The sequence below is a fragment of the Pristiophorus japonicus genome, chromosome 12, assembly GCF_044704955.1.
Source record: "Pristiophorus japonicus isolate sPriJap1 chromosome 12, sPriJap1.hap1, whole genome shotgun sequence".
NCBI classification, from domain to species: Eukaryota; Metazoa; Chordata; class Chondrichthyes; family Pristiophoridae; genus Pristiophorus; species Pristiophorus japonicus.
The window spans coordinates 160,147,828-160,160,835 of record NC_091988.1 but is presented as its reverse complement, the minus strand read 5'-3'; the positions used below and the strand labels follow the sequence as shown (position 1 = coordinate 160,160,835).

At 43.6% G+C, this 13,008-nt stretch overlaps 2 protein-coding genes across 2 annotated transcripts in view; both read right to left on the bottom strand.

The window, feature by feature from the left end:
• Positions 1–3,519: 3,519 nt before the first annotated feature.
• LOC139277025 (uncharacterized) lies at positions 3,520–5,402 on the bottom strand. The gene is made up of 3 exons (XM_070895030.1): positions 5,324–5,402; positions 4,545–4,704; positions 3,520–4,235 (listed from the first exon to the last, which is right to left on the bottom strand). Exons 2-3 carry the CDS (start codon positions 4,666–4,668, stop codon positions 3,751–3,753), a joined length of 609 nt encoding a protein of 202 aa, XP_070751131.1. The 5' UTR covers positions 4,669–4,704; positions 5,324–5,402; the 3' UTR covers positions 3,520–3,750.
• A 5,365-nt stretch (positions 5,403–10,767) lies between these two features.
• LOC139276883 (bactericidal permeability-increasing protein-like) overlaps positions 10,768–13,008 on the bottom strand; it is a 115,759-nt gene continuing 113,518 nt past the window's right edge. The window contains exon 16 of the mRNA XM_070894880.1: positions 10,768–11,814. Coding sequence (XP_070750981.1) covers positions 11,776–11,814 — 39 coding nt within the window. The 3' untranslated portion in view covers positions 10,768–11,775. The remainder of the gene's footprint in view (positions 11,815–13,008) is intronic.

Below are 13,008 nucleotides of genomic sequence, written 5' to 3'. Positions count from 1 at the left end.
TACTAATCTGCCACCATTCAGATAATAATCTGCCTTCCTGTTTTTGCCACCAAAGTGGATAACCTCACATTTATCCACATTATACTGCATCTGCCATGCATTTGTCCATTCACCTAACCTGTCCAAGTCACCCTGCAGCCTCTTAGTATCCTCCTCACAGCTCACACTGTCACCCAGCTTAGTGTCATCTGCAAACTTGGAGATATTACATTCAATTTCTTTGTCTAAATCATTAATGTATATTGTAAATAGCTGGGGTCCCAGCACTGAACCTTACGGCACCCCACTAGTCACTGCCTGCCATTCTGAAAAGGACCCATTTATTCCCACTCTTTGCTTCCTGTCTGCCAACCAGTTCTCTATCCACGTCAATACATTACCCCCAATACCATGTGCCTTAATTTTATACACTAATCTCTTGTGTGGGACCTTGTCAAAAGCCTTTTGAAAGTCCAAATACACCACATCCACTGGTTCTGCCTTGTCCACTCTACTAGCTACATCCTCAAAAAATTCTAAAAGATTTGTCAAGCATAATTTCTCTCTCATAAATCCATGCTGACTTGGACTGATCCTGTCACTACTTTCCAAATGCACTGCTATTACATCTTTAATAATTGATTCCAGCATTTTCCCCACCACCGATGTCAGGCTAACCGGTCTATAATTCCCTTTTTTCTCTCACTCCTTTTTTAAAAAGTGGTGTTACATTAGCTACCCTCCAATCCATAGGGACTGATCCAGAGTCCATGGAATTTTGGAAAATGACCACCAATGCATCTACTATTTCTAGGGCCACTTCTTTAAGTACTCTGGGATGCAGACTATCAGGTCCTGGGGATTTATCGGCCTCAGTCGCATCAGTTTCCCTAACACCATTTCCTGACTAATAAAGATTTCCCTCAGTTCCTCCTTCCCGCGAGACCCTCGATCCCCTAGTATTTTCGGGAGGTTATTCGTGTCTTCCTTAGTGAAGACAGAACCAAAGTATTTGTTTAATTGGTCTGCCATTTCCTTGTTCCTCATTATGTATTCACCTGATTCTGACTGCAAGGGACCTACATTAGTCTTCACTAATCATTTTCTCTTCACATATCTATAGAAGCTTTCGCAGTCAGTTTTTATGTTCCCTGCAAGCTTACTCCTATACTCTATTTTCCCCCTCCTAATTAAACCCTTAGTCCTCCTCTGCTGAATTCTAAATTTCTCCCAATCCTCAGGTTTGCTGCTTTTTCTGGCCAATTTATATGCTTCTTCCTTGACACTATCCCTAATTTCGCTTGTTAGCCATGGCTGAGCCACCTTTCCTGTTTTATTTTTACGCTAGACAGGGATGTACAATAGTTGTAATTCATCCATGTGATCTTTAAATGTTTGCCATTGCCTATCCACCGTCAACCCTTTAAGTATCATTCGCCAGTCTATCGTAGCCAAATCACATCTCATACCATCGAAGTTTCCTTTCTTTAAGTTCAGGACCCTAGTCTCTGTATCAACTGTGTCACTCTCCATCTTAATGAAGAATTCTACCATATTATGGTCACTCTTCCCCAAGGGGCCATACACAACCAAATTGCTAATTAATACACAAGACCCAGCCTAGGATGGCCTGCTCTCTAGTTGGTTCCTCGACATATTAGTCTAGAAAACCATCTCTTATACACTCCAGGAAATCCTCCTCCACAGTATTGCTACCAGTTTGGTTAGCCCAATCAATATGTCGGTTAAAATCACCCATGATAACTGCTGTACCCTTATTGCACGCATCCCTAATTTCCTGTTTGATGCCATCCCCAACCTCCCAACACTATTTGCTGGTCTGTACACAACTCCCACTAATGTTTTCTGCCCTTTGGTGTTTTGCAACTCTACCCATATAGATTCCACATCATCCAAGCTAATGTTCTTCCTTATTATTGTGTTAACCTCCTCTTTAGCCATTAACGCTAGCCCACCTGCAGGATCCAGATGTGAGAAGGTTTATTGAACAGAGTTATCAGGGTAATGGAGGATGTCGCAGACTGATGAGAAGGAGGAGGCCTTACCAGCAAAGAATTTTTCAGGGAGAAGCGTTCATACTTGGACCTGACTGATTGATAGTGCGTTTAAAGGCTGCACTTCTGAAAAGAGGTGATCAATGAGATTTGCCAGCTCATTAAGGCAGACCTGCAGCCCAGTACCACCAACATTACTGCACTCTCTGTCGAGGTGAAGGTGACTGCGGCACTTTCCCTTTTATGCATGTGGCTCTTTTCAGTCATCAGCTGGGGACATATGCTATATTTCTCAGTACGCTACTCATCGGTGCATTCGACAGGTAACCGAAGCACTGTATGCACACTGGATGGAATTTATAAACTTCCCAATGACCAGGGAGGCACAGACTTTGGGATTTGCATGCATTGCCGGCTTCCCCAAGGTACAGGGTGCTGTTGACTGTACCCATATTGCCCTGCGAGCACCATTACATGAGGCGGAGGTGTACCGAAACCACAAGGGATTTCACTCCCTCAAGGTGCAACTCGTATGCAACCATACACAGCACGTAATGGAAGTGAATGCCAACTTTCCAGGGAGCATCCATGATGCACACATCTTGAGTGAGAGCACTGTGTCTGACCTGTTGAAGTCTAAGCCACAAGGTAAGTGCTGGATGCTGGGGGACAAAGTGTACGGCCTCGCCACCTGGCTCTTGATTCCCCTGCAGAACTCTCAGACAGAAGCCGAGCAACGATATAATAAGAGCCATATAGCCACAGCAATATTATCGAAAAGACAATTGGAGTGCTGAAGCAGCGCTTTCGATGCTTGGACCACTCGGGAGGCAGGCTGCAATACCACCCTGAGCAGTTGCTCAGTTCACAGTGGTGTGCTGCATGTTGCATAGTTTAGCAATCAAGCAGGGACAGGAATTGCCACAGGTTGACTGCGGGACCACCTGGAGAGAGAGTGCAGGAGACAGAGGAGGAAGAAGAGGAAAATGTGGGGGAGGAAGATGAGGAGCTTCCAGATGAACCCATGGCACCACCCCCCCAACACCACAGCAGAGGGTGCGCGGAACGTATGCCACTGCAAAATTGTTACGGCAGCAGCTCATAAATGAATGCTTTGTTTGAATGTGGAGAGCTGCGTTTGGCGACCCTGATGACTGTTACCCCAAAAGTTTGACACTGTACACGAGTGCTTAAATTCAATTTAAACGTTTATGTCAAAATGTCAAAAATATGCAACAATTTTATAACTTTGTGAAAGTTATAACTATATAACTACTGTAACAACTTTAATAACAACTTTAACAAAACTTTAACAACATGAATAAACTTTTCTCAAACTTCAATTATTCAATGAACAAGTACAACAAAAGACCCTTTACTGTCCTCGACCACAACTTCAACCCCATGCTACACCACCCTTGGGACTATTCCCCCCTTTCTTATTCCCGCCCTTCCCTTTCCCACTGCCCCTGAGCCCGAGGTGGTACAAAGCCGGCGTGCAGCACCGCACCCTGAGTGCTGTTGCTGTTATTGGGGGTCAGACATTGCAGGCGCAATAAATGGGGCCTCAGGAGAAGCTCGTGATGTGGAAGGCACGGCTTCAGGGCTGGAAGCTGCTGGCAGCTCCTCACCCTCAGGTGCTTTTGACCTGACTACTATGGCACGGGGGGATTCCGCGCCATGTCCCATCCCGTCGATTGCCACATGGCTTCGACGGGGTCGGCGGTCTGCTCCATCTCGGTGATCAGACATGACACTATCCTCCGACTGCCGTTCTGATAGAGCTGCGATGTTTGCGGCTATCGTAGCCATGGCCTTGAGCAGCTCTCGACCTATGTCGACGCTGGCCTGCCACAGACGCACCATGTCCTGGTACATGACTATCTGTCGTGCAGCAAATGACCTTTTCTGCACCAACCTCCGTCGCTGCAACACTGGGGGTATATTGCTGCACAGCACTTGGTCTCACAGAATCAGAGGAGCCATGGGGGAATCCCCTGAATATAGACTCGGTGGTGGAGGATGTTCCAGTTGGCCCACATGGAGCTGGTGTATCCTCCTCCATCTCCACCCCCACCTCCACCTCCACTGGCTCCAGGATGAGTGGCTCTTCCTCTTCCTCTTCGTTTTCATCATCTCTGACAGTGGTGAAGTCAGGAGAGGACTGGGTGACGCCAGAGTTGGAGGCAGTGGATCTGTCGTCTGGTCTCTCTGTGTTGGTATGTTCTGAATCGTCCGAGTCTGGAAGTACAAAACAACATTTAAAAATGCTTGTCACCAGGGGACGGTCAGGGTTACATGAGTACATAGTACAGTGACTTATTGCAGTCTTACTTAAATGTCCACCACTGTTGCAGTACTGCATTACATATCGCAGATAGACAATACATATATGCATTGCGTTACATGCCCCCAACATTGCAGTACATCACATGAGTCCAACATTATAGTGAAACAAACTTACATTACATGAGCCCAACATTACAGTTACAGTTACATTACTTGACATGACAGAACTGCAACACAGACCGGGGATTGTATTCAACTTACCATCCTGTGTGAGTGGGTCAGTTCCAATGCCGGTAGTGGCACAGTTGCTATCCCCGACCAGCGACAGGGCATGGATCTCTATCTCTGTCAATGGCTCTTGCGTTGTGGGTTCTTCCTCCCCCATAAGCCGCTGATCAGCTGCTTTTGCAGATGTCTTCTTCTGCAGAAAGTAAAGTAAATGAAAGTAAAAATATTCAATCCATTTAACATCGCAGACATACAGGGTCACACACACACACATACACATTAAAAAACACTGCGTTGATCATCTTGTCATTGCCTGAAAGCACGAATACATCGGCAAAACCTTAAGATAAATAACATCATCCGTGTGACACTGAACCTACATTTACATGGTACATGGCACGTAGGGGGTGCATAAATAAAATCATTACTTTTGCTACCCTCACCAGGTCGTTCCACCTCTTACGGCAACTTTCCCCGGTGCATACCATGGTACTTGTGGAGTACATAGCCTCTCCGATCTCGTCCCATATCCTGTTGTACTCCTTTGGGGGGGGCTTTCCATGACCAACCTTCGTTAGCTCAGTGTACCTCTCTGTAATATTCTTGAGAAGGGCAGGTAACTCCGTCTCGTCGAAGGCGGGTGCCCTCAACCTCCCGTTCTTTTCAATGTTCCTGCGCTTTGACTTTTTAAATTAATATTTCCATTATATTTATATTGTTATGCTTTTTGCTTTGTAAAATATGTCAAACTATAGAATTATTAGTTGTTATGAATATTTTTTAACTCTGCAATGTGTTTTAAAGTAACTGACCGTCGACTAGCTTGCTGCTCCTTCTCATTCTCTCTCCCTCCTCTTCACCTCACTGCGCATGCCCGGGTGACCCCTGAAATCCCGTGTAAAACGCTTCTGTGAAAAAAACAGGGGAAAAAATCACGCATGCGCAGTTCAGTGCCACACCGTCCATTGAAAAGAAAGTCGATCTGGATCGACTACTATGTTACCTACTGCCCACTGCAGATCGTTGGCATACAACTGACATAATGCCAAAACATTTTTTGTCCTCTTCGGTCTCGGCGGTATGCCGGCGGTTTGAAACGACGCACCGCCGGCATACCGTCGGGAAATGGGCATACCTTATACAACGACCAATTTCGGGCCCACAGTATTCTCACTGCAGTCTCTGTCTCTAATGATGAAAAATATCACACTGAAGGCATTGGTACAGCTAAACACCACTAATTAAATTTATTTAAATTTAATTTAAAGAAGTAAAGATATTAAGCAACTAGTACACAGCACATTGACTTATAACATCTGGAAACAGTCCACAAAGGGTTATATTTTTGGATTTATCAAGGTAAGAATGAACAAACAGTAAAACTTCTTCCAGCTTTTCATATGGTTTTTTGAATGGACAAATTTCTTAGAATGAAATGGACAAGCTTTATTTCATCACATGGTAAACAGAATGCTGTTTTGAGATCGATCTTTTAGATAAAGGTGTACATAATAGAATGTGTGCTCCCAAATGCTTGTGCTGTTTATGCATCCAAATGGACATTCATTAGATATTAAAGGCTATGCTTGAACTGTTCAGCATTGAAATATTCTCATGTTTTAAAATCTTAATTTTTTTTGAAGCCAGGGATAATCAGTTGTGATCAAGGAAACAATAGCACAGATTTTTTATAATGTTAATCATAATATTCTGAAGACCATCTCATGGAATGCTGATGGGAAGATAAACACAAATTGTTCGAAATCTACCATTGCCCACTTTGTCACATATTAGCCTGCCTTTATTGCCACAAAACATAAATGAAAACATATTTATCCCTGACATAATTCTATTTTATAAAGAAACCAACTTTTCATTGTTAGAGGATGGTTTTTATTTATGATTTATGGCGGACGAAATTTAGTCTCCCAAAAAGGCCACTTACCGCCAGAAAGTGGCGGCCAGGCGGCGGAGTCTAGCGGCTGCGACTTCCGGTCCAATGGCCGCTACGATCGAAATTCACCTCGGGGAATTTTCTGGCGGTCCCCACTTCTGCCCTGCTGCTGCTGACCGTCCTATGCACGTCATCAAAGCGCGCACCGCCAATCTCCCTCACCTCCATGGCCCCCCCCCGCGAAATTTAGGTGAAAGAATTCGGCGCGCGGTGCCCCCGACAGCTTTTTCTTTTTCTTTTCTTTTCTTTTTGCCGGCCGACTTCCCAATCGGCCAGACAGTTATGGCCCTGGGTTTGGCTGGGCCACCAACAGGCAGCATGGCACCCCCCTCTTGGGTGCCAGGCCGCTGGCCTGGCCGAAACCCTTCCTGGTGGCCCAGTGGGCCGAACCTAAACAATCGCTACTTCTCTCCCCTTTAACGGAGGTGAAATACTTGGTGACGCACATGCGCAGTAACGCCTCCACCACTCCGCCACTGAGTGACAGCGGTGGACACTCCATCCCGCTCCTACTTCCGCCTCTCACCAGCACTTACCGCTGCACTTTCGCCCCCATAATGATGGACTTCCAGTCTGCTCCAAAGAAATTGCCAAAGAGCTGAAAATGGATCAACAGTCCGCCTCTTCTGACACGACGGTAAAAACATTTGGAAAACAGTAGGTGCGCCAGGTTTCTGGCGGGGGTGAATTTCTACCCCAAGATGTTCTATCTGTTACTCAAAATCAAAATGATTCTTGAAGCATGGAGGTCAAGCATTCATAGTCTTATTAAGCATACAGTACATACAATAGTACTTAGACACACACTTACAATATGGTACTTACAAACATATCTGATGGATGGGGATGCAGACACATTGCAGGTCTGAGCTCATTATTCAAACCCTACGAATCAAAATCCTCATTATAGTTTACCACTTATTAATTCTTTTCTGAGCTATATTTCTGATCAAAATGTCCACATATGGCAGGCTACACAGACCGATTGGGAGCACTACACGGTTGCTCCGTGTAGCGCTGATGTGTTTCAACGCCCCTTCACTTAAAGGGGACGGTCGCTACGCACTCTGTAAGGCCTCCATTAGACCACCAGGGCAGCGTGGTACCTGGGCTGCAGCCCAGCATCCAAACTGGATTGCCGGGCTACACGATGGTGGCCTGGGCCATGCTAGGGGGGAACCAACAGAGCCAACCTGAGAGTCAGCAAAACAAGTAAGATGGTGCTGCTGGGTGCTGGTGACCTCCCCTTTAACTTCCACCCTGCGAGCGGATGTCAACCTGATTCGCAACCTGTGAAGCTGGTGCTGACACCCATCGCACCAGCCTCGCGGGGCAATATCCCCCTGTTGTGCAGTGGCCCGGGTCGCTACTCGTGGGGTGTGGCGATGCCATGACAGCGCCTCCGTAAAATCCTGGGCAATTTCCCAAGATCCGGTAGCGCCCCCAGGTGTAAAGTGCTTTGTGGCCCATTAACGCCCCCCGGAGGTGCTAACAGGCATCGCAAAAAGGGACAATCTCGCTCCCATAAAGTTGGTGTAACCGATTGGAAAAATGGGAAGAGATCCATTTTACTGAATTCTCCAGTTAGGTTTTGCATCTGTGCTAGACCGGTATCAATTTATCAATTTGTAATTCGTTATATTACAATTAGCTCCAATGATATTACTTGGATATTTGCATAATTTCCCATGTTTGTGTCAATTATTAATCAGTCATGAATTAAGGATCTGGGGCTGCTAGTTGTGCTGTTTCTGGAAATACATTTAAAGAGCACAATGTTAGAATAAGTAGCAGCATTTTGAGGTTGTCATGTATTTTTTTTTTACTTTTTTATTTATTTTCAATTTCCACTTAGTGAGGAAGCTTTGTGCCAAATGTTTTGGTGCTGCCATTTTTGTGTGACCAAGATATTGGGATAGTGGCTTTCCCATTGGGATTCCTAATTAATTTATGTCTTTTAGAGGAAGAAGTGATAAAAAATGTAGGGATGCCAGCAGGTAAGCTAGGTTCTATCAGAGGAAGACCTATATCTTCCAATCCGCAGCAATCTGGCAGAGACTGTGTGGAAGTGGCTATACAGGCTCTAGATCAGCAGACATCCAGGTGCAGATTGTGCTGCAAGGATCCCTGTGGTTAAAAAAAAAGAGTTGGATTTATATAGCGCCTTTCACAGCCACTGGATGTCTCAAAGAGCTTTACAGCCAAAGGAGTATTTTTGGAGTGTAGTCACGGTTGTAATGTAGGAAACGTGGCAGCCAATTTGCTCACAAGTAAGCTCCCACAAACAGCAATGTGATAATGACCAGATAATCTGTTTTTTTGCTATCCTGATTGAGGGATAAATATTGACCAGGACGCTGGGGATAACTTTCCTGCTCTTCAAAATAATGCCATGGAATCTTTTATATCCACTAGAGAGAGCAGACGGGGCATCGGTTTAACGTCTCATCTGAAAGGCAGTACCTCTGACAGTGCAGCACTCCCTCAGCACTGCACTGAAGAGATTTTTTGTGTTCAAGTCTCTGGAGTGGGTCTTGAACCCACAACCTTCTGACTCCGAGGTGACAGTGCTACCCACTGAGCCACAGCTGGCACAGTTAACATTCACATTAGGCTTGTCACTGACAGTGGTGATAATACCGAGTTGCTCCCTCAAGTCTTCTTCCTTTGCCTCCTCCCAGGCCTGCAGCAATACTGTCCTAATGGCAGAGTGATGATTATCCTGGGGTGGGAAGAGTGAAGGGAGAGCCTGAGTCAAGCTCCTCCACTATTTTATACATCAGCACTTATGTTCATACCTTGACAGATTGTGCAAGCATGGAAGATATAGAGGATGGGCATTTTTAGTTCGTTGGCACCACCATCGCTGAGCCTCCACTACGATCAACATTCTGGGGATTACCATTGACCAGATGCTTTACTGGACCAACTCTATCAACAATCTGGCTACAAGAGCAGGACAAAGGCTGGGAACTCTGATTAGTGGCTCACGAGCCGCTCCATCATCTACAAAGCTTACATGGAATACTCACCATTCACCTTCATGCAGGAAGCTGCAACAACACTAGATGTGTGATACCATCCACGCAAGTAGTCCCTTGATCGGTGCCCCTACCACTGGACTCTGTAGTCATCCACCTCCACCACTGACATACTCTGGTTGCCATACTATCTACAGCATACATTGCAGCAACTTACCAAGCTAACCTCAACAGCCCCTCCTAGTCCTGCAACCACTAAGAAGGACAGGAGCAGTAAGATCATGGGAACACCATCACCTCCAATTTCACCTCCAAGGCAGACACAGTCCTTACTTGGGCATATACTACCATTCCTTCATTTTTGCTGTATTAATATCCTGGAATTCCCTGCCCAACATCATCGTGGGAACATCAACATCACAAAGTCTGCAGCAGTTCAAGGAGGAGGCACACCTCAACTTTCTTAGGGAAACTAGGGATGGACAATTAAAATGAAGCTTTATCAGCATTGCCCATATATTGTGAACAAATAAATTCAATCATTACACATCAATAGCATAATGCTATTATTCCACAGGGGAATAGTCTTCTAAGAATTTCACTACAAGCACAAGCTAGACAACCGCCTTCCACTACACTGTGCATGTGGCCTCATTCTGAGACATAATATTTCTTCTTTTGTCCCCCAATAAGGCCTGAAGGTCTTGAAACTAGGAGATGGTATTGAGAAGAGGGTGAGACTGAGAAGACCAAGGCTAATTCCACTGCACAATTATTTGCTGGCTGCTATTACCTGGTTGCCAATAGTGACTGTGATTAAGTATAAAGCTGAACCAAAGAGAACTGATGAATGAATTACATCGGATGCATCAGACATCATAAAAGTCTGCAGCCAATACTAGGCGGAAAAGATTAAACGTGCTTTTACATGGAGTCTTTTACACAGAATATTGGGAATGTCACCTCAAATAGAACGCTCATGATTCCCCCTCCCCCCCATATTTGTACATGAAGATGAAATGTATGATCAATAATTCACCTTCTCATATGCTGCGATGATCAAAGTCAGCCAAATATTGTCTCTTCCTGTACTTCCTCAATGTGAACGACTGGTCACAAAGCATGTGGAATAAAGCGCTGAGATGGAGAATGACAGATACAAATGAAATGATATACTGAGGACAACTGAACCTCCGTGATTTGGGGAGCGAATAGTATCCAGCAAGAAAACATAGGTACAGGATTGAGTGAGACTACAAGATATTGTGTTCAATTTACTGAGGCAATAGAAGTAAACAAATACATAAAAGAAACAGAAGCAAACATTTGTAGCCTTTATTATGTACTTTTAAAAAGTGGAATATTGATCAGTTTCTTGTACAGATCCATTTATTATCAGCCTTCGGACCTTGGTAATTGTAGTAAAATAATATAAAGCATTAATGGCCCGGAATTTGTAGTCAGGTTGACAGCAAACTAACAGCATTCGCCGTCATTACGCCTTTGAAACTGACTGCAACTTCGGGATTTGGAGCATGCACAGGCTATTGTAGAAATCCTGAAGTTGCAGACTGTCATTCACAGGCTGCGCTATGCCCCCCGCCCTGAGAGAGACGACAATCAGTGAAATCACCCAAATTAGGGAAACTGACGTAAACTTTGGCTCTTCAGCAGTAATTACGCTGTTAAATTCCCCACTGAAAGTTAGGTCCAAAGGGATTTGGTGTAACTGGGGTTTTAACAGCATAGTGACTGCTAAACAAAGTTTAAGAGGCTGAAAATCTAATTTTAATTCTGTGCAGTGTGAAATTTGTCCATTTTAATAAAACATTTAAAATGTTTAAGTACCTTTAAAAAATATATATATATTTTTAAAGTTTGTCCATCATGTGAGAGCCCCAATCTTTGTTTTGCTCTCTTCAACATTTTTTAAAAGTTAGAATTTTAAGAGCTTACCCACTTCCTTGTTCGCTGTCTGTGAGAATTCTGCATTTTGATTGGCTGCTTAGACAATCTGTTGATGTCACAGCAGCTTGCACTAGGGGATCCCCACTAATCTCTTTTGATTTGAATTGAAGGTCGGGAAAGCCGAAGTTCTTGACACAGAGATTGTGAGATCCTTGCGCGAAGCGTACTTCGGGGCCAACACCTTTGCTTCGCTGCTGACCGCAAATTCCAGGCCATTGTGTTTACATGTAAAGTATTATGAAATGCAAGGACAATTGCTTTAGACAAACATCATTTGGAAAGAAAAATGTGCATAATAATTTTCTTCCTGAATGTTTCAGTTTGGGACCACTGAATCATTGGTGTGCAAATTCTTTGATATTCAATTGTAGGTGAGATCTGTGGCAAACAGCAGGAAATTCTAAAAAATATAAAAATACAGACTCAGTAAGTACCTAGAATCATGGTTTAGATGTCATGTTTACATTTAACACAACTCATAGCACCATGGAAGCATTCATTAGTCAAGCAGCCTTTAGTAGCATAATAATTTCACAATATTATAAAAGTTGAGACAAATACATGAGTTTATAGATTTCTAAGGGCAGGGGAGTCATCCAAATCTGTCATACAGTATTACTACCCTGCATATCTAAAAGTGTACTATGAAAACTAGCAATTTTTATGAAAAAGGTATTCACAAATCACTAAAAATAGTAACTTTTCTGGTCTTGCTTGTTCTGGAAAAGCAAATGTGGGAGAAATAAGAATAAAATCATAATTGGACAAGCGGTATGTAGGAAATATGTAATTGCAATCACAAGGTGTAACAGATATGAGCAAGGTGGTCTAAGCTAAACATTCCCGCTTTTCCAATATGTAGAATTTATGTTTTTCCTAACATTTAATATATGATGCCTAATTTAGCTTGATTTTAATTATCTGGCATATACTAATTAGGTGAATGTTAACAAGCTAATGTTCTGCCACTCACAGATCTAAGGTTTAATATGGACTGAAGTGCTCATCAAAGGTTTAAGGACTGAATAAGACACAAAGATGTATCTCAACCAGCAATTTGATTTAACTACATCTGTAACATTGGCCCAGAAATTGCTGGAAAAATAACAGTGGCACCATTATTAATGCGTAAAAAGCACAGCAACTTGTGGCGAAGAAAAAATACGCAATGAGTTCCGATTTGCCACAAATTGCTGGACGATTTACGCCGATCCACTGTTAGCCTCATTAAAATGGAAAAAATTACCATCTCATCGTGAGCTTCCCCATATTGTGTCATGAAATTACTGAATTTGTCTCATTAATGCGAACTAATTGTGCTGCAGCCATTTAAGGCTGATAGTTCATGTCGTAAGGACCTGGTTATTGAGGTGAGTTATGATCCTGACATACCATTCAAACTAGAAGGCCCTGAAAGGGAACAATGAAAGTTTGGAGTATCACTCCTGCAGGTAGTAATTTGTTCCTGGAGGTTTTTCTATATTATTTTTCCTTTTTGTCTATGTTTTCTCTCTTAATCCTCTTCCTTCCTTTCCATCTCTTTATTTCTCTTTCTGTATCTTATTTGACTCTAATTCACCCTATTTGTTTCTTT

Coding starts and splice junctions, on each gene's coding strand:
- LOC139277025 (XM_070895030.1), bottom strand. CDS start 4,668: ATGGGGGAGGAAGAACCCACAACGCAAGAGCCATTGACAGAGATAGAG. Junction 4,236..4,544: donor TGACCCACTCACACAGGATG/GTAAGTTGAATA, acceptor TTGTACTTCCAG/ACTCGGACGATTCAGAACAT.